At 42.6% G+C, this 21,474-nt stretch overlaps 1 protein-coding gene across 3 annotated transcripts in view; it reads right to left on the bottom strand.

Annotated features, from left to right (window-relative positions):
* MAP3K1 (mitogen-activated protein kinase kinase kinase 1) overlaps window positions 1-21,474 on the bottom strand; it is a 105,372-nt gene that overhangs the window by 1,774 nt on the left and 82,124 nt on the right. For all 3 annotated transcript variants that reach the window (XM_040339568.1, XM_040339581.1, XM_040339575.1), the window contains exons 8-19: window positions 17,974-18,055; window positions 17,178-17,364; window positions 15,421-15,705; window positions 14,958-15,079; window positions 14,780-14,871; window positions 12,137-12,326; window positions 8,504-9,776; window positions 5,879-6,031; window positions 4,182-4,344; window positions 3,970-4,101; window positions 890-1,032; window positions 589-720 (exon numbers count right to left, since the gene is read on the bottom strand). In XM_040339568.1, coding sequence (XP_040195502.1) covers window positions 589-720; window positions 890-1,032; window positions 3,970-4,101; window positions 4,182-4,344; window positions 5,879-6,031; window positions 8,504-9,776; window positions 12,137-12,326; window positions 14,780-14,871; window positions 14,958-15,079; window positions 15,421-15,705; window positions 17,178-17,364; window positions 17,974-18,055 — 2,954 coding nt within the window. The remainder of the gene's footprint in view (window positions 1-588; window positions 721-889; window positions 1,033-3,969; window positions 4,102-4,181; window positions 4,345-5,878; window positions 6,032-8,503; window positions 9,777-12,136; window positions 12,327-14,779; window positions 14,872-14,957; window positions 15,080-15,420; window positions 15,706-17,177; window positions 17,365-17,973; window positions 18,056-21,474) is intronic.

Below are 21,474 nucleotides of genomic sequence, written 5' to 3'. Positions count from 1 at the left end.
AAAGTTTATCTTTTGCATAAAAAAAAAAAAAAGAAGAAGATTTGGGGTCTTTATGACCCCCCATCTCACCAAAGAGAGAAGCCGTCATCCTTATTTCTATTACAAGGGATGTTTACATTCCTGAATAAAAGCGATTAAAAAGGGTGTAAAAAAAGAACGAAGAAGAAAATTTTAAAATAAAAACATGCAAGGAGCACCCATCCCTCCATGCTAGTACATAAAGCAGATCGCACATGCATATTTAAATCGTGTTCGCGCCACATGTGAGGTATCGCCACGATTAGAGCGGGAGCAATTGAAGCGCTAGACCTCCCCTGTAACTCTAAAAACTGGATAATAAAAGGGCAAGTCCAATAACGCTCATGGTCCTGTTGCCCCACAACTTCCTCTGTGGTGAGAGCATAAGTGTGATTAAAGACCATGGCCCATTAGCAATGGTTATTTCAAAAGTTTAATTCTCCAAAAGATTGGTCATCTATGGAAATTCTGACATCCTAGCAGGGAAGACGGCAGAATAACAGAACCTCTACTTCAATAGAGAAATGGGAGACAGGTGAGACAAGGAAGCGCCGTTTCAGAGAACACTACCTTAAAGATGAGAGCAAGGTGATTGGAGTGCTTCTCTGCATTCCATGGAGGTTTAGCACAAGCCATCTCTATAATGCTGCAGCCAACGCTCCACACATCACAGCTCCGCCCATACTGCTGCCCCCTCAGCACCTATAGTAATAGGAACGAGAAAAGAGGCATTACTGAATCAGTAAGAAAAGGTCATTTCTATTATACATATGTTCATACACCAGACAAAAAACAAAACTGTTATACTTCATTAAGGAAATGTTATAGAAAAAAGTAAAGTAATAGAGCTACAGGAATAGAAGAAGAGTACCTCTGGAGCCATAAAAGCAATTGTTCCCAGCAGCTGCCCCTGAAATTCGCCTGCACCCGTGCCCTTTGAGGCCAGTCTAGCTGCTGCTCCAAAATCAGCAATACGAAGTCGCTGTCCAGTGCTGTCAATCAGTAGATTAGCACCTGAAAAAGGGATAAAGAAATAATCTTAAAAGCAGTTAACCCATAAATTGAACAATGACCCCTGCCCACAATCTGTATACAAGTGTCTCAGCATAATGTGGAAACATTTCACATTTGAAAGCCAGCAGCAGAAACTCTGATCTTCGCCATTCGAGACGATGACTTTATAGCCTAAAAGAATGCAGAGGACCAAAATGGTAAATTCTGCAGATCACCGTATAAAAAAAAAAAAACAAGAAATAAAAATAAAAAAAACACGAAATGAACAAATTAACCACTTCCTGACCGTAGGACATTATATGACGTCCTGGACTTAAAGTGGAGATATCTGTATGATGCCTGCAGATGCAGGCAGCATACAGATATATTTTTCAGCCATCAATATCTCTCTAATGTAAAAGTCATCCTAGTGGCCGATTAGCTGCTGGATTGCTTTTACAGGCAGCAGGAGGGGACATCATCCCTCCACCATCACCACATCTTCAGGCTGTGATTGGAGAGCCCTGAATCCGATCCTGGGAGGATCCCTGGCCAGGATCCCCGGCCATGATCCTGGGAGGCTGGAAGCGATGTCAATGTGACTTCTTGCTCTGGTAGATGTAAAAACACTGCCATTTTTTCCCCTGGAAAGCAGAGAGATTGTTCCTTTTTGATCTCCAGGGTAGTGGCAATATCTGGGGTCTTATAGACACTAAATGTCTTCATAAAGAGGACCCGTCATGTCTTATTTCTATCACAAGGGATGTTTACATTTTTTGTTACAAGAATAAAAGTGAAAAAATATATAAAAAATACAATTGAAAAAGGGACAGTGTAAAAATAAAATGTTTAAAAGTGCTCCCCCATCCCTTTGCTTGCATATGTAATTTGTGTTCACATGACGTGTGAGGTATTGCTGCGAATGTTCTAGCAAAAGCAATAATTCTAGTGCTAGACCGCCTCTAACTCTAAACTGGTAACCTGTAAACAAAATTTTAAAGCATCACCTATGGAGATTTTTAAGTACTGTAGTTTGGCGCCATTCCACGAGTGTACGCAATTATAAAGCGCAAGGTTTTCAGTATTTTTTACTCAAAACATTTTATATTTTACCAAAAATATTGTGGTATACATTTAGTTTTTCGCATTAAAATTAAGTAAAGTGTATTTAAATAATAAAACAAAAAATTATATATCTATATATATAAAACTCAACGTGTGTGTGTGTGTGTGTGTGTGTGTGTGTGTGTATGTATGTACGTACGTATGTTCCAGCATCACGTCCAAACGGCTAAAGATATTAACATGAAACTTGGCACACATGTTACTTATATGTCAGCAACAAACATAGGATAGGTGGTTTAACCCTTACCCACCCCCATTTGCCATGGTCGGGGTTTTTCTTTAAAGTCCCATTCAACTCTATGGGAAATACATGTTACTTCATAACTTCCAAACGGCTGTAGATATTTCGATAACACTTGATCACATGTTACTTATATGTCCACTTAAACTATAGGATAGTTAATTTATCCCTTAACTACCCCCATTTGTGAGGGTCGGGGTTTTTGTTTAAAGTCCCATGCAAATCAATGGGAAATGTATGTTCCCACATAACTTCTGTACGCCTGGAGATATTTCAATAATACCTGGTACACATATTACTTATATGCCAAATAAAAATATATGACAGTTAAATTAACCCTTACCTACACCCTTATATAAAAGATGGGTATATTTATATTACTATGATTTTCCTCCCCAAAAGGTTAAGATAGGAAGACCGGGCAACGCCGGGTATTCAGCTAGTATATTATACACACACACACACACACACACACACACACATTCTCTGAAAATTGCAACACTCGTCTTTTTATTCTCTAGGCCGCAGTGATGTCCAAACTACGGCCCTCCAGCTGTTGTGGAACTAGACATCCCATGAGGCATTGTAAACCTCTGACATTCACAGACATGATTAGGCATGTTGGGAATTGTAGTTCCTGAACAACTGCAGTGCCATAGTTTGGATTGCTCTATGATGTATAAGGGGGTTTCAGTAATTTTCAAGCAAAAAAAAAAAAAAATTATATGTAGAAGAGAAATGTCAGAATATGCCCGATAGGAAAGCAAATAAAGTGGTTGTAAACCTCTGAAAAAAAAAAAAAAAACCTGCAGGACAAACTAGCACATTATGAAATATTCATCTTAGAACGAAGCCCTGTTAACGCTGGGAAAGCTGACATCTTCTCCCGTCCTTTCTTCCCGGAATCACTCGGTTCTGGCAAGAAGCTCTGAAGGACCGACACAGTATATTGGACCTTCAAAGCACATGCACCGCTGGCATCAATGGCTGCATGCAGGGTGAATATCCCCTAAATGGTGCACGTTTATGAGATGTTCATTTTTACCTACTGGAAAAGCTTACAATGTATTTACCTACAGGTAAGCCTAACAAAGCAGGCTTTATACAGCTGCTTTAAACAAAAACCTCTGGGCATGAAAGGGTCAGTTAGCCTGTTTGACTTTTTTGTTAGCCAATGTCAAGAGATAATCAGAATGCTAAATCTGATCGATACAGCGTACATACAGCTTGAACACAAAACGCATGCTGACTGCATTTACAATTGATTTAAGGGGCGGATAAAAACTCGGCAGTCACCTTACTAGATTTTACTTTCTTGATTTAAACAACGTTTTTCTTTAATCTGATAACAGACAGCCTGCCAGGGACCAAAATGTTGACATTCCAGTTGAAAACATCTGCAGAAGCCACAAACCATACAAGATCTGACCTAAACTATGACCAAGTCAACAGTAATTTGAACGTCACAGCTGTGTTGTGGTCCCAGGCCCCTTCACACTGGTATTGACCACTAATCAAGGATACATGGATTATCAGCACACGCAAGCATCAAAGCTTGGAGACCACAAAGGAAAAAAACGTGTACCCCTTACCTTTTATGTCTCTGTGAATGATCTGATTTTCATGCAGGTATGACAGTCCCCGCAGTAACTGCTCTGTATAGTTGATGACAACAGATTCTTTAAATGCTCCGTATTTACTGAGCAGGTGGGCGACAGAACCGCCTAAGAATACAAGATATAAATTAGAAAAGAAAAAAATGGTACAGGACAAATTTCACACAGAAGAAGGGTTTTGTTGTTACCTGCCATCCACTCCACAAACAGATTGTAGTTGTTCTTCTCACAGGTTGACCCCAACATCCTTATGATATTTGGATGACTAAGGTGATTCATCATCCTGATCTCCTCCCGTAGAGCCTCCACCACCTCTCCCTGCTCAGTGGATGTGTTCCTTACATAGGTCACCTAACACAGAGCAGACGATGATTACTACGTGGTACATGCTATAAAAAAATCACAGAAATGTGTATATACCAACACAAAAACATTACTGATCAATAACCAAACCAGGAAAATGATAAAGCTACTACTGATTGTGACCATGATTTTCTGGGATCTTTTCTTGAGCAAATTACAGGATGAATTCATGAAAATTTGACACGCACAAAGAACGACTGCCAATAACGACCAATAGGGTCCCATTTTTTAATCGCATGGAGGGAACCTGACAGTTGTGTTAAAGAAAACTGCTAATTTTTTAATTATATTTTTAAATGCATTTAAAAGGGGAAAAAAAATAAAAAAATCTACTCTACGGTTGGCGTTTGTCTTAAACGTGACCTTCAGAAGATGTTTTGATGTTTAAAACCCCAGCCCTGCACCCAGCTGCTATATGCCTAGTTTACACTTGTGACTGAGGGGTGGTAAAAAAAACAAAGAAGGAGGATATAATGCGTTTTAATCCCCCACCCCAAGGACTCATTGTGCTTTTTGTTTTACAGAATTTTTAGGTTTTGCTGTTTTACAAGAAGTTCTAAAAAGGCAAGGGGCACCAACCAGTGCCTAGGTGCAAGAAGACTCCTTTAGACTATTAAGCCGTGGGAACTGTCTAAAAGCTAAGGAAATGGGGGCAAGGTGTTTTTTAGGTTTGTAATCAGTTTGATTAGCTTAGTCACATCATTTGTGAACATCAGACTGCAGATAAGTGGTATACATAATTGTATCCCTCTGAGGCTGGGTTCACACTTGTCCGACAAACGGTCCTACATTGGGAGCCTCATGTAGCATGACGTGTGAAAATCAATGTTTCCCTATGAGAGCGTTCTTAACTGGTCCTACACATGTCGGTCCGACTTTTGGTCCTACATTGATCCTACTTCAGCCCATTGAATATCATTGAAGTCGGACCAAAGTAGTATCCTGTTCATAAAAGTAGGATGGATGTAGGACCAATGTAGGATCAGTGTAGGACCAATGTCGCAGAGCAAAGTAGGATGAAAGTCGTGTAGTAGTGTGAAACCAGCCAAAGGCTGGGTACACACTGATACTACACGACAGTGATATTACTTTCATCCTACTTTGCTCTGCGACATTGGTCCTACATCCATCTTACTTTCATGAACAGGATACTACTTTGATCCGACTTTGTGATAGTCAGACTTGTTCTTTGACCAATCAAAACAATCCCAGAGTGAGATAAATTCCTTTTACTGCTGCTGTAATCACATGTCGGAAGTCACAAGTCGGATGGTTAGGACAAGGATCCTACTTTGATCCGACTTCAATGATATTCAATGGAGTGAAGTCGGGTCAAAGTCGGACTAAACTAGTGCAGGAACTTTTTTCAAAGTCGGAGCGACTTGTATCAGACCAGTTAGGACGGCTCTAATAGGGAAACATTGATTTTCCTACTTCATGTGACATGAGCTCCCAATGTCGGGGGGGGGTTTGTCGGACAAGTGTGAACCCGGCCTTATTCTTGTTCATTACATTCTCTCACCTGTTTGACGGCCATTAAGGTGCCAGTTCCAACATCCTGAGCTTGATAGCAGGAAGAAAAAGCTCCCAAACCAATCTGCTGGCCTTTAAGCCATTCAGCCTCTTCCCGATAGTGATTTTTTGCTTTGGTATGTCCAGGGAGGGTCTCTGGAGTCTAAAAGTAAAGATCAGCATGTTATTGGCACACTACTTATACAGAGGCGTATGAATAAACTACTTGGGCTGGTAGGTAGGTTACGTGGCCAGAAATGAACGATAAATCTGTCCTGTACACAGAGGATATCACTAGTTCCTAGTGAATTGACAGATTACATAAACATGTTGACCCCAAATGCCGACTCCCTGAAGTACTACTTAGACCTCTCATGCGCTAAAAATAGTGCCTGCAAACCGACCCTAAACAGCCGCTGATGTGTCTTCAGTGTGAAAGCCCTGGTGGTGTATTAAAAAAAAAACAAAAAGTCCTTCTAGCCGCATCTTTGGAGCAGTGTGTATACTGCTCCTCCACGACTTCCGCCTATTGAAATCAATGGGACACTGTGGCTATACCACTGGCAATGTGCCTCTGGAGAGGCGCTTTGAGGTGGTTTTTAACCCTCTCTCGGCTGCTAGCAGGGGGTAAAACCGCCCTGCTTTTGGCCAAATAGCACCGCGAAATTGGCGGTAAAGCGCCGCTAAAAATAGTGGTGCTTTACCGCCGACGCCGCCCCAGTGTGAAAGGGGCATAATAGGTACAGTACATCAGGTACATTAAAATCGTTGCAGCATCAACATGCAGCATCAATGCAGAGACAACTGTCAACACTTGGACTAAAGCCCGCTGTCACCTGAGGTCACAGAACTGCTCCAGGCTCTGGAAGGATCGACAATATTGTCAGGATATATCCAGATGCCTGGTTGGCAGCTGCTCCTCCAGTGCGAACTGGCACGCCAGTGAGCGCTGACTGGCATGACAGTCACTGCTCTTCGCTCTGACCAGACCAAGAACTGAGCAAACAGTGGTCATATGATCGCTCAGTTTTTGGTGTTGGAGCCGACATGGGACTGATGCTGCAGAATGAAGGGGAGTTTGTTTGTTCTTTTCAAATCCCTCACTTCTTTAAACACCACATCTAGGAAGAAATTTATTGTACAGGGGTTGATGGAAGGTAAAAAATAAAAAATTACTAGATATAAATTTCTTTGATTTGGGAGCACAAATTGACAGCTTTTTGACTTGTACATCCATGTCTACTGCTTTGTACAGGCTAAGAACTGGTTATCGCCCCCACAGATTTTTTTTTTTTTGGGGGGGGGGGGGATTTTGCCATATCCATTATTGCTTACAATGGGATCACAGATGCTGCAAGATGCCCCTTTAAGATATCCTTTAATTAAAAGCCAAACACTACAAAAAGATTCCATCTGATACTGCTGCAGGTATGAGGTACACATGAGCTCCAAAAAGATTTTTAAAACTTCAGTTCCTTCAAATCCTCACCAGTTCTGACAAGCAAACCACCAACATTTAGAAAGTTAGAAATGCACAGGGTGTTTTTTTTGTGGCAAACTATTTGCTCATCACGATAGGCAGCCACATTTGCCAACAGAAATTTGCCCAATGAGTACAATCACAAAGGGCTGATGTTTTTCTTGTTATAGAACCCCAGGATTGAACACATCCGAAGTACCATTACAGCCACTTTTAAGTGTCAGTTTAGCAATGTCAGCATGAGCATGTCTTCATGAAGCATTTCAATTCACAATGGTTTAAAAAAAAAAACTTAAAGCAGAACTGAAGTCATCCTACAACAAACTGAGCAGGCAGGCTACCATCACAGAAGAGACATGCAATTTCTCTTATGTGATAAAATACACCTGCCTGTCTGCTCAGTGTTCCGCGGCATGTAAACTGAGCTGCGCATGCATTTCCCAACGCAAAATCGCTGGCACGGCCTCTGCATGCTGAAATGACTGACTCCTGCACATATGCAGAAGTTACGTCATCCTGTGCCAGCCAATGAGATGCCCGAAGACCGACTGGGCGTAGGAGGATACCAGTGCGGGACCTGAAACATTAGACAGGAGATAAGTAAAGAGCTTTCAGGTCCACTTTACAGTCTCATATATTGAAAAACGATCTTGAAAAGCAACAGGTTGCTATTCACATAGTATCAAAACATCAGCTTTCTTAAAGAGGAGCTCCACCCCTCGTCTAACTTAGCATGTCATTTTAAAGGGGGGGGGGGGCCAGCAGGGTACCTGGTTTTGGCTGGCACTTTGCCACCTTCCCCCTTCCCTCCCTTCAGTCTTTTGGGACACGTCACAGAAAACTGTGGGAACATTCACAAAAGCAGCTCCCGCATGTGCAGCCAACTGTGAAGCCAAAAGCCGCACAGCCGGCTGCCCACAGTTATGATGCCGGCACCATAAGCCCGGACGTTTGTAAAGACTTGCCTGGGTGAGGATGGGGCTGGATCCTTGGACAGGCAAGTGTCCATTTATTAAAAGTCAGCAGCAATAAGATTTGTAACTGCCGACTAATTTTCCCCCAGACCGAAACATCCTCTTTAAAAAAGGAGACCAAGTGTCTTTAGGACATGTTTCTCCAAACTATACATTAAAACTGCTGAAAAGACAAACTTACATCCTGCTGAATGATGATGATATCCTCCCCATTTTCCACTTGCAGCTGGGGTATGACTGGCAGAGCATCCTGAGAGGCAGACATGGCAAGAGTGATAGCCAGTGCTTCCTCCTCCTCTGCTTCCATTTTCTCTTTGCACTTCTGATTGTGGCTGACATCCTCTTTGTAGGTGTTATCGATTTCTGCTCTCTCCGGAGACAGCACAGCTACCTCGGACTTAAAGGTGACAGTGCCATCACAAGTAGGCATGGATGCCTCCAAGAGGTCCTCCATGCTGGAATTAAGTTCTGTATTAACATCCAGCCGACTCTTTTCTTCCACAGGAGTAAAAACAGTATCATCACTGGGTATGACAGCACTAATGCTACAGCCACCATTGTCACTATGAGAAACATTTAAATCAAGAGTCATATTGCCTTTTGGAGACTCTGCCACTTTCCCCATGTCACCTGGAGTAGGCCGAGATGGCTTTGGCCTGTGTATCTGATGAGATGGTAGTGGCCTAGCTTGAGTGAAAACCGGAGACAGTTTTTCAGGCTCTTTACTTCCTGAATGGTGCTTCTGGATTTGAAGAGAAAATTTTCTCTGGGTCTGAGGGGAAGAGGATGACAATTTGCAGGGATTAAATCCCTGAGGTTTAGGTTTAGGGATATCTGCGACAGGGCCAGCTGGCACAGATGGGGCAGAAGGAGATGGCAAGGTCTGGAAAAAGGAATTAGGCGGTTGTGAGGAAGAGGGAGAATTCAAGCATTGACTTAATGGTCTGCGTTTAGTGGGGATGGCAGGCTTTGGTTGCTCAGTCGTTGCAGTGGACATAGGATGCCCTAAGGAGATCGCTTCCAGTGCCTCGTTCAAGTCCTCAGGGCTAGAAGCGGCTTTTGAGACACATGGATCATTCCCCACTATCCCTGATAGCTGCATAGTGTGTTCTGGGGAATTACTTTGTGAAGTAACTGGAGAGTTGGCTGGCGCAGAGGGCTGCACGAAGGCTTCCCTGCGGTGTTCAAAAGTCTGAGAATCCTCCAGGCCTTGCTGGATCACCTCCACAATGTCCATTTCTTCAGCAATGGCCATTAAACGTCTCCGCATGCGGCTGTAATGCGTTGAGCTGGTTGTGCTCAACATGTCCAACAGCTTGACATACACGTGGGGGACTCTGGCAACCATCCTGGCCGCGCTTAGGAACACTCTGCGAGATAATTTTCCCACCATCGAATGAGAATTGTCAATGGATTGCAGCGCAAAGTTCAGCAAGGACAACAAGTTCCTATACCTGTTAGAGAGAAAAGAAAGTGTCACAATCTAGCATAATACTCAGCCTACGCACAAGATGCTAAATGCGGATTGATTAGGGAAGATTAACCTTACCATGACAAGGATAAATTTATAAATGCCCCATTTTAGGAGCCACCAGCTGACACGGAGGCCGATTGGCTCTTAATCCCATGTCACTGACAGCTCAGATCACCATTGACAATTGGGTTTCCCAATTTTCTCAGTGTCCTAGTGTCAAACGCACGCTCACTGAGAAAATAAAAGGCTGCCGTGCAGAATGTTAATACATGGAATTGTCAAATACAATAACAGTATTAAACAAAAAAGAACGATAAAAAAAATAATAATAATTGCAATAAAGCTAGCAAGTAGATAATACTTTATAAAGGCCCCTTGCACATGGACATCATAGTTTACTGATAATTACTCAGGACGCCTGTGTGCAAGGGGCCAAAAACAAACAGTTTGTAAAGACCTGAGTAGGGTTGAGTATAGGAGAGTAAAAAAAGGTATACAAGTGTATAGACCAGTAAAATCTGTTCACATTGCCAGTACTGCAATATACTCATTATACGGACGTAAACATTAAATAAAACACGTCAGTAAATTACTGCACTCCAATGTAAAACCTTACATTTTTGTTTTACTGCGCTGTACTCATCGCTGTATTACCGATCCTTACTCAGCTGTGTGCAATGACCCATAGACCAATGTTTCTCAACATTACACCCAACAGGTAATGTTTTCAGGATTTGCTTCAGAATAAACAGCTATGGTAATTACCAAGGCAGTGAAGCGGATCAAAGCACCTGTGCAAAATAATGGTAAGCCAACATGACCTGTTGGGGTACTTGAGGACTGGAGTTGAGAAACACTACCATAGACAACAACGTAACTCATTTGACATCAATTAAAAAAAAAAAAAAACTCAGAATTTTTTAATCTTGTGCACAAAGGGTCTTAAGGGTTCTGAGCCATTCATTTGATTTAAAAACAAGTCTTCAGAGAGCATTCACTAAGACAATGATCGATGACCTTCCAGCAAATAACTTTGCAAGGAATATGTATTGCAGATGAACAAGCACGTGTATATTGCTAGACCCGTGTTAGACACTACATGAAGGAACTATATACTAAAGGTGATCTAAAAGACTTTGTAGCACTGCTCAGCAAGAAGCATGTCCACAGACAGATAACACATATATATATATATATATTACTTACACTTACCTGCTTCATTAGTGGATTTGCACAGAGCAGCCAAGATCCTCCTCTTCTGTGCTCCTGGCCCCTCCCTCCTGTTCAGTACCCCCACAGCAAGCAGCTTGCTATTGGGGCACCCGAGCCGTATAACAGCTCTGTGTCCATTCAGACACGGAGCCCCGACCCCCCCTCCTGATTGGCAGCAGCTGCAGCCAATGGCGCCGTTTGCTGTATCTGTCAATAAGGAGGGAGAGTCTCATAAGGCCGAGACACTCGTGGACATCGCTGGACAGGAAGGGACCTCAAGCATTAGGGGAGCTGAGTTTTTTTTATCCTAATGCTTTAAAAGCGGAGTCTCACCCAAAAGTGGAACTTGCGCTCATTTGTCTCCTCCCCTCGGCAACTTTCGGGGGGGGGGGGGGGGTTGGGGTCAGCGGATACCTGTCCCACTTTTAGGAGACTGGGCTGCAGCAAATTATTTCGGCAGCTCAGCTCCCTCCTCCTTCCCCCATAACCAGGCCAGTAGGAGAACGCAGAGGTGCCTCATGCAAGCACAGTAGGGACCCGGCATGAAGCCGTAATGCTTCACTACCAGCAATGGCGGGGGCAGCACACGACAGCTGATAGAAACATCAGCTGTGGGGTCGACATCGCTGGACTCCAGGACAGGCAAGTGTCCTATTAGAAGTCATCAGCTGCAGTATGTGTAGCTGCTGGCCTTTAATATTTGCAGGGGTGGGCGGACCTCTGCTTTAAGACAAAAAAAACTTCTGCCTTTACAATCCCCTTAAATACAAACCATTTATCACGCCAAAAAGAGCAGTTTCAGGGACACTGAGGACTCCTTCCTTGGGCAGATATTGTTATATGGTTTTCCCACAACTACTTCTGATGATGCGACAGCTCTACATACACAGACTCTCCCACTCATTCCAGCAATTGTTTACTTTCACTGACGTTGGATGAGTTTTTACTCCCACTGGACACAGTCCTGCCCCCTTGAGGTCTAAACCATGAACTGGTCCCTTTTTAAAAAAAGTTTGAGGACCTCTTGTTTACATCCATCACATAACTCTTTCACAGCATTGTAATTTACACTCAGACGGTGTAGTGTGAAGTACAGTTGCACTATATTCATAACTAGATTACCAATACCTTTCTATTGCTGCATCAGCTTGCAAGACATCTCCACTGATGATGTGGGGGTAAAATTCAGCAGGAAACTCCAACAAGAGCCGGTCAATGAGACATAAACGGCCCAAAAGCGCTTGCCAGTTGTTAGACTCTGTCTGGGCGGACAGGATACAGTTCAAGACATATTCGACTCCCCCAATACCAACGGAACCTGGAGAAGTGAAGATAGAGACCACTTTTAGGGACATATAGGACAAGGAACTTTTAACTTTTTCTCAAAAACACATGCTTTTTAGAGAACACACCCCTATGGTTAAACCCAACTCTTGCTGAATTTTCCTTGTTTCCCCCGATTCCAACGTTTGGGACTTTAAAGAAATTAAATACCTTAGTCAAGTTAGTGAGGTAGGTTCTCTTACAACCTTCGATTCCCTGAAAGAGCAATACAATCTTTCCATTTCTTACCTGTTCCAATACCTCTAACTGCACCATGCTTTTCAGACACAATTTTGCAATCAACCAGTTACCCTGGTTGTACTGGGAATCAAGTCTTTATTGTGTGAGCATTCCCTCACGGAACTGCCATCAATTATATACAAGAACTCATTACCGCAGAGAGGCTCCAGAGTTTGATACTGAAGACTGGAAAGAAGTATGGGAGTATCCTATGCATCAGCTGAATCTTTATTTAGGACCGGTTAATACAAATTTAAAATTCTTCATAAGATATAGTTTACTCCAAAAGTTGCACAAGATTTTTCCATCACTCTAAATGTTGGCGTTTTCCGGAGGACCTGGCAACGTTTATACATGGCTTCTAGGAATGCCCAGTCATCCAGTCCTTTTGGGAAGCGGTGTCCAAGTGTATACATTTTGTAACCTCTATCTATACCCTTATGTGTTGACATGTGCATCCTGGGTCTGGTTCACCTTTTGGCCATGTCTAGAGCCATGAAAACATTGATAGGTTTGCTCTTGTTTTAAGCACATAAAGCCATCCTTTTAAAGTGGAAAGCACAAGCTTCTCTGGAAGTGCTTTAATAATGCAGCAGGCCCATTATACAAATCAATGAAGCAAGGAGTCGTCCCAAAAAAATTCTCGAAGGTCTTGGATCGCTGGATAGATTCTACTGATACGATCTCATCTAATGATACATCTGATTAGTTCATGGCAGTTTTTTTTGTGCGTGTGTGGAAAGACACCAAGCACCCCCTTTTCTCCTTTAAGGTTTCTCTTTTTTCTTCTCTGTTGGAAGTTTTGTCACTTTATCCATTACAATTTTTACTACCAACAATTCATTGAATGTCGGAGGCTATTGGTTGCCTTGCAATAGGTTATAGGCTTTTTGTACTATAAATCTACATTTTCGCTCTAATCTTTATAGCAGGGACGTGCAGTCAGGGGAGGCAGAGCCATAACCATTAACAACTTCCCGCCCAGCCTATAGCAGAATGACGGCCGGGCGATGGTTCCGTTATCCTGACTGGGCTTCATATGACGTCCAGCAGGATAACAAGCCATCGCTCACGCCCACAGGGGCACGCATCATGGCGATCGGAGGTCTGACACACTGCATCTCTGATCGTGGTATGAAGCCTCTGACAAAGGCTCCTTACCACGTGATCAGCTGTGACCAATCACAGCCGATCATTGCATGAATCAGGAAGTGCCAATAAACTGCATTTCTCAGCTCGCGCTGACAGTTAGCGGATCGATGGCTCTGGGGGGGGGGGGGGGGGGGGGGGGGGCAGGGGTCTGTGCCGATTATCAGCGCACAGCCACATCAGATGCGCCAGTGCCTATCAAAAATTTTATAACCAAAAAAGATAACCCCCCCAAAAAAAAATTCAGTCTTTTCTGAACTTCTCCATCGGCGACGCTTTAATTTTCTTTACAGGTTTAGAGTTACAGAGGTCTAATGCTAGCATTACTGCTCTTGCTCCAACGTTTGCGGCGTATGTATTGTACCTGGCTCAGATATTAGCCAGTGCCTCAACCAGCCACTGACTTTACCGCACATGCCTGCTACATATCTTAATAAAGAAAGTGTAAATAAATATAAAAAATATATATTTTACACACACACACACACACACACACACACACACACACACACACACACACAATGGAAACGAGCAGTCATCCATGATATTAAAACAATTTTTTTTCCAAAAAGAAGTCTTTAAAAAAAAAAAAAAGGGCATGATGGCAATATGTGGGTTACTTATATGTTAGGAAATATCTGCAGCAGAATTCCTAGTTCTAATCGACTGCCTACTAGTGTAGGGAAATTTCACTGGATTCTATACCAGATACGAGCTGGTGGGCAAGTCATGCCACCCAAAAATGAAATCCTTTTGGGTAGAGTTTGCCTTTTAAAAACTCTGGATATACTGCTTACTTGATCAGAAAATAAATTCCATGAAGTAGGGGGTTAGGGTTTTTTTTTTTCTTTTTTAAAGCTCTGTTAGTTGGTGCATCCCCTCTCTAACCGATTCAGCAACATGTTTGTATACAGAATAGCTGCAAACTACAGAAACTGTAAAATATACTAAAAAGCATCACTGGGCCAGGTATTGCAAATTCATGTGGGTACTGGCAAATGGGAGAAACCTCTTACAGCTCAAACTGCACATGTATGGATAATTGAAGGTGGTACTAACCAGATTTAAGGATCTCTCTCCCCACAGCCAACTCTCCCGTTTGTCCTTTGCATAGCTCCAGCAATGTTGACACAGAAAGCTGACTTGTCCGGCTGCAAGAAGCAACAAAAGGATTTCATGAGAGGTCTTTCAGAAATAGCAGTTCATGTACAGTCACACAGTTCTTACTTTAGATTACCTGTTGGCATCGGCACATTTGACCAGGATGGTCTCCACAACAGGGTTGAGAAGCCGTTGCAGTTTTTTCCTTTCAGCAGTTGTATGACATGGAGTGTACACCAGCATGGCTCGTAACGTTTTCTGAGAGAATAAAAACAAAGGAAAATTTAAATGGATGAGACAGAAAAATGTAAGTTTCTCAAATGATCTGAAAATTTCTTGTAGCCAGCCAAGCCATTTCTGGTAACCAAAACTTCTCTACATCTTCCTGTCCCGTGACTGGCAGTTTCTACTAACACATTTGAGGCAGCCAATCCAAAAAAAAAGGTAAAGGAATTTGGTCTTGCCCAAGACCAAAGATCTTTCACCATTTTACAGACACATTTTTAATATAAATAAATCTAGGGCTACATTGGCACTGAATTTTAGAAGTAGAGTAATTCAGACATCATAAATAAAAAAAATGTTTTAAGTCTACTTACTAAAGCAGCAACGTAGACTTTGTAGACAGGGTCAGCACACACCATTGACAGTACACTACAGCAGGCCTCTACAACAACATCCCCTGAGATACTGGACTGAGATGAGCCACTGGCAGAGTGTGGGGTGGAGCTGCTAGGAGTGCCGCCAGTGCCAGAATTTCCAGTGCTTTCACCATTAGCCAACAGCAGGGCCCCACTGACATCATGTGAGAGTCGTCGCAGGGCCATTTCTCGGATATTCCAGTTGCGAGAAAACAAGCAGCCTACCAATTCCATTCCAAAGACCTGCACAAGGAAAACAAATAAAAATAAGCAACAGGTTAACATAATAACTGGTTTTATTAGCACTACTTCTGTTAAATTGTGCAAAAGTTAAATATTTTTCGGTGTCAAGTCTCATTCCATAAACAAATGATTACAATTGGTACCACAGCATAGGCAGACTCTGGGAACTGTAGATTATGCAGACTAGCCTGTCCAATTTTCCTAAATCCTGATGATGCCACAATTATCTTTAGGCACTATGCAGACTGTCTCTGTGACAATAGTCACCAAGACAAATAAAGGGAAATAGGAGGGGGGAACCAGAGAGCAATACAATCTTGGGAGAGGCTGCAGTTTGTTTCGAAATTCAGCAGAAACAGATTTTAAAACTGTCCCCTTTAAGAGGGCCAATCCCTCTGATCAAACCAAGTACCTGTGGCATAACTCGTTAGAGTCCGAGCCAGTGACACACAAGGATACAGGAAGCAGGGCAAAAGATAAAATCGCTGAGTGCCGATAGGCAACATTAACCACACTCCATCTCTTAAGGGGACAGTTTAAAAAAAGCTTGGTTTCTGGCAAATATTACTACAAATTGCAGCCTCGATGTAGTTTGCCTCCAGTGGTGTATCCTGGATTGGTGAATGTTCTATATCTGCTGGGCACCAGTATTTTGCACATTTACACGCATGTTCATTTTGGTAGTTACATTTTTTTATTTTATTTTTGGAATAAATGATGGTCATTTATATATATATATATATATATATATATATATATATATATATATATATATATATATATATATAATTTCCAATATAGGGACAGGCGCAATTTAAATCTTTTTCAAATTCTGGACCCCCCAAAAAAAGTCAAAGCGGAGGGGGGTGGCGGCTTGAGGGGACAGGATAACAGTTTTTCACAGGTATCCTATTCCACTTCTGGGAGCCTCAGCCACGGGTATTGACATCATTGCCCTGCCTCCCTCTTCCTTCCTTGGCCAGTAGGAGAGGGGAGCAAAGCCACACGCATGCGCAGTAGGGTTCCTGACATGAAGCCGTAAGGTTCCCTTACTCGCAATAGAGGCGGCATGCACCCGACAGCTGCAGAGTCGACATTGCTGAAGTCCAGGACAGGCAAGTGTCCGATAGAGTTGCACGATTCTGGCCAAAATGAGAATCACATTAATTTTGCTTAGAATAAAGATCACGATTCTCCCCAAGTCATTCTGACAGACAAAGCTTCAGCACTTCCTGATGACGACGAATCTTGCCCACCCCTCACTGCCTCCTGAAAGTTCCAATTAGCTTTTGGAGGCAGCCATCAGTGATAGACAAATAGGAATGTGTGTGTGAGGAAGAATAGCGCAGGAGGTGGAGCCAAGCTCTTGACTCCACACAGAAGTGAACTATAACGGCAAGGAATTAAGAGCTGCTGCAGATATGCGAGTCATTTTATAAGCAATGAAAGTAATATCCAAGTTACCCTCTTACCTGAATCCATGGCTCAGCCATGCTTTTGTAGGAAGGGGGAATCTGTTGAACCCCATAATGAGTCAGGTTTAAATCGGAATCCTCTGACCTTTGGGATCCAGCTGTAGGCTGCTGCTGTTGTAGAGATTGCTGCTGAGCAGCCCGCAGAACAGGAGGAGGAGAATCCACAGGAGTTGACATTTCGTGGCTAAAAAAAATAAAATAAAAATGAGCTTCCCTTTTATAAAGGCAGTATCTTATTTCATCTTACATTAAAAAGGTAAAACATTTTTGTTTTAGTCTTCGATAAGAGTGTTGAGGGATTAGAATGCTTGTCAGTTTGTATTGCAGTCTGTGCCCCCCATTAAGGAGACTCACCCTTTCTATTTGTCCAGTTTACCATCATTGAAAGTGAAAGAAAATCTAATTTTGGGTTGTCCCCAAAAAAGTAACAGAGGGGAAATCTTCCAATGGGGACACTAGTTCTGGTGACCTGGGGGGTCCCTAAGGAACTCCCGTTGATGTGCAGCGATTTCCTCTCACTTCCTGTTTTTCTATGGGACAGGAAGTGAAACCCCACGCTAGCCAAAGGGTAGTTCGAACCTGTCAGGTTTTTATTGCCATCTGTGTCCTTACTGGGGAGGATTTGCCCTAATCTAAAGTTTCTGGAATAGGAAAGTTAGGGAAACCTCCCCAGTGGGACACAGAAAATAAAACTTAACTAAGCAAAGCTAAATTGAGCTTTAAATGAAACTAGAGAACGCATACTCCATTGACTGCAGAGACAGACTCTCAGACACGGTTCCTGAACACTGACCTGTAGAAGTCCTGCGTTCTCCATTTTGAACGACAGAGGGGACAAATGAGAGGCTCCCTATTTCTCCGACACTCCTCTGCCCCTAAAACAATGGAAATTCACTTTAAAGTCAACAAAAACATGAATTATGTATAAAGTGCTAACTGCATAGAGCAACCACCTGACTTCTCTCATTTTTCAAGAGAATGTCTGAAAAGAAAAAAAAGGACTGGATGCTCTGGGCAACAAAAAAACACTTGTCATACATCAGGCTTCATGTACCAATAATAATGCACATGTTAGCTTCTTTTAGCACCTGCAAGCCTTGGGGTGAAGTGTATTAATCTTACAATAGTTACTTTGCGAAAACATTACAAAAAAAATCCTCTAAATCTGCCATTTTCACCTGGCCAGGTAATTTATATATATCTATCTATATCTATCCATCCAACTATCTCTCTATATACACACACACACACACACACACACACACACACACACACACACACACACACACACACACACACACACTGCTGTAAGATGTGTACAATGTGGTGCGAGTACATTGAGAGGCCTGAAGTTTCTCAAGCTAACCTTACACTTGAAAGAAGAGAGAAGAGAGAAGAAAAAAGAAAAAAGCATTTTACACCAATTTTAAATAACTAAATTAGCTAAAGAATGTGCATAACCATTACATGTCAACACAGGATAGAAATACTAAAATGTTTGCAAACACAAGATGGCAGTATTGACACAATTTCAACAGTCATTTGAACTCTGTAAACGGAAATCCAGATTTTATGGGTTCCTGCACTCACTTTTGCACTTCCTTTGATTTCTATCCTCTGCTGAAGGATCTTAGAGGAAGGATATTAAAAAAAAAAAATCAGCTATTCCTGAGCCTCAACCTTCCCTTGCAGCAGAGATCTGGTGGGAGCCAGGAGTACAAACGTCAAGAATTTCAAGACCAATGCAAGTGTCCTCTTTTAAAAAGGGAGTTTTTTTTTGTATCTGCCATCACTTTGTGAATATCAGTAAGCACAATTTGGGCTTCCACTTGTTTGCTTTTACGCAAAATAATGGTTTGCATTTTTGAACAATTGCATTTGCCAGGTTTTTCTTCTAGGCCAAATTGAACCTTTAGTATGTCTGCCAACGTTCACATTCAACTCTAACAAAGATTATAAAGATAATAGTGGTGGACTGATTGAGAGCAGTGGGAACCAAATGGCACTGCTGCTGTGTCTCAGCCAATCAGGAGGGAAAGTCCCGGATGGCCGAGGGACTCGTGGGCATCGCTGGATAGAGTTTGGGCCTATACAATGCCTTTAAACCGGTTCCAACCTCCATTTTTAGCCCATCTACCCTGTAAAAGAAAAGATTTCAATACGGAAGTTGCTCTGGTTCGGTCACGTGATCTCTCCAGTGCCGACTTGAGCAACTTGTAGAAAGATCACCACCAATGGCTGCAGAGCCTGGGCGATGACATTACCCATAGGCTTACTATGGGGCAGCTGTTGTCAGCTGTCCCTTGCTCTACACTTAAAAGCAGAGTTCCACTGTTTTTTAAGTCGATTAAAAGTCAGCAGCTACAAAAAGTGTAGTCGCTGACTTTTAATAAACAGCCACTCGCTCGTCTCACGAACCAGCGATGCGGCTGCCCAAAGCCTTGCTCCTCTCTGCAGTGCCGTCATTACGACTGTGGGCCCCCAGCTGTGATAGCTTGCGGCTTCACAGCCGGGTACGCACTGCGCATGTGTGTGTCGCGCTGAGCACTCCTAGTGATGTGTCCCAGAAGATTACAGAGAGGGAGGGGTCATCTAGGGGGAGAGGAGTCATCGCCTAGGCAGCCAAGCGACAGGAGTAAGTGGGACAGAAAGTACCCATTAAGACCAGGTACGTAAGGAGGCGAGAAGTACTTAAAGCCGAAGTTACACTTTTGGGTGGAACTCCCCTCTAAGCCACTCATATAAAACAAACTGGAGAATAGGCAAGTATATACATCTTAACCTTTTACAGGGTAGCAAAAAAAAAAGAAGCTTAAGGAGGGGTGGTGGGAGTAGAGATAAGCTTAGTTAAGTTTTGACTTGCCTTCCACTTTAAAGCGGATTTCCTGGCTTTAACCACTTAAGCCCCGGACCAATATGCTGCTAAATGCCCAAAGGAGTTTTTACAATTCGGCACTGCGTCGCTTTAACAGACAATTGCGCGCTCGTGCGACGTGGCTCCCAAACAAAATTGGCGTCCTTTTTTCACCACAAATAGAGCTTTCTTTTGGTGGTATTTGATCATCTCTGCGGTTTTTATTTTTTGCTCTATAAACAAAAATAGAGCGACAATTTTGAAAAAAAATGCAATATTTTTTACTTTTTGCTGTAATAAATATCCCCCAAAAACATATAATTTTTTTTCCCCTCAGTTTAGGCCGATACGTATTCTACCTATTTTTGGTAAAAAAAAAAAAAAAAAAAAAAAAAAAAAAAAATCGCAATAAGCGCTTATCGATTGGTTTGCGCAAAATTTATAGCGTTTACAAAATAGGGGATATTTTTATTGCATTTTTATAAAAATTTTTTTTTTTTACTACTAATGGCGGCGATCAGCGATTTTTTTCGTGACTGCGACATTATGGCGGACACTTCGGACAATTTTGACACATTTTTGGGACCATTGTCATTTTCACAGCAAAAAATGCATTTAAATTGCATTCTTTATTGTGAAAATGACAGTTGCAGTTTGGGAGTTAACCACAGGGGGCGCTGAACGTGTTAGGCTTCACCTAGTGTGTGTTTACAACAGTAGGGGGGTGTGGCTGTAGGTCTGACGTCATCGATTGCGTCTCCCCTATAAAGAGGATGACACGATCGATGCTCCGCCACAGTGAAGCACGGGGAAGCCGTGTTACATACGGCTCTGCCCGTTCTTCAGCTCTGGGGAGCGATCGCGACGGAGCGGCTATAAACAAATAGCCGCGCCGTCGTCCCGGATCGCTCCCCGAGGGAATCCGCCGCCGCACGCAGCGGGGGGGTCCCGATCGGACCCCCCACCCGCTAGAAGGCAAGGACGTATATATACGCCCTTCTGCCTGTCCGTGCCATTTTGCGGACGTAAATAGTCGTGCGGCGGGCGTTAAGTGGTTAAATAGTTCATAGTTCAGTAAAAAAAAAAAAAAAAAAAAAAAACAGTAGAAGCGGATGTGTGCAATGTATAAACTGTATGCAGCCTCAGTTACTTGCAGTATACAGTACTGTGTCCCGACAGTTGAATAGGAACTTCTTGTCTCACTCCTGGAACAGAATAGGAGTTGGGCTGAGCACTCCTTAGCCATGTGCAGGCATGGGATACAAAAGTTCCCTGTGAATGACGAAGCAGCACTAGGGTTTAGTTCCGAGAGTGGGAAAAGATGTTCCATCCCACAGCTGGAATACAGTGCTATATAGTTTGTGTAACTGATTGCAACTGTTAGTTAAGCTAATAGTTCATTTGGGCGAGCGTGGTCCAAAAAAAAAAAAAAAAAAAAAA

Source organism: Rana temporaria, chromosome 1 (assembly GCF_905171775.1).
Source record: "Rana temporaria chromosome 1, aRanTem1.1, whole genome shotgun sequence".
Taxonomy (NCBI): Eukaryota; Metazoa; Chordata; class Amphibia; order Anura; family Ranidae; genus Rana; species Rana temporaria.
The sequence above is the reverse complement of the archived record's forward strand: the minus strand, read 5'-3'. Positions and strand labels throughout refer to the sequence as shown.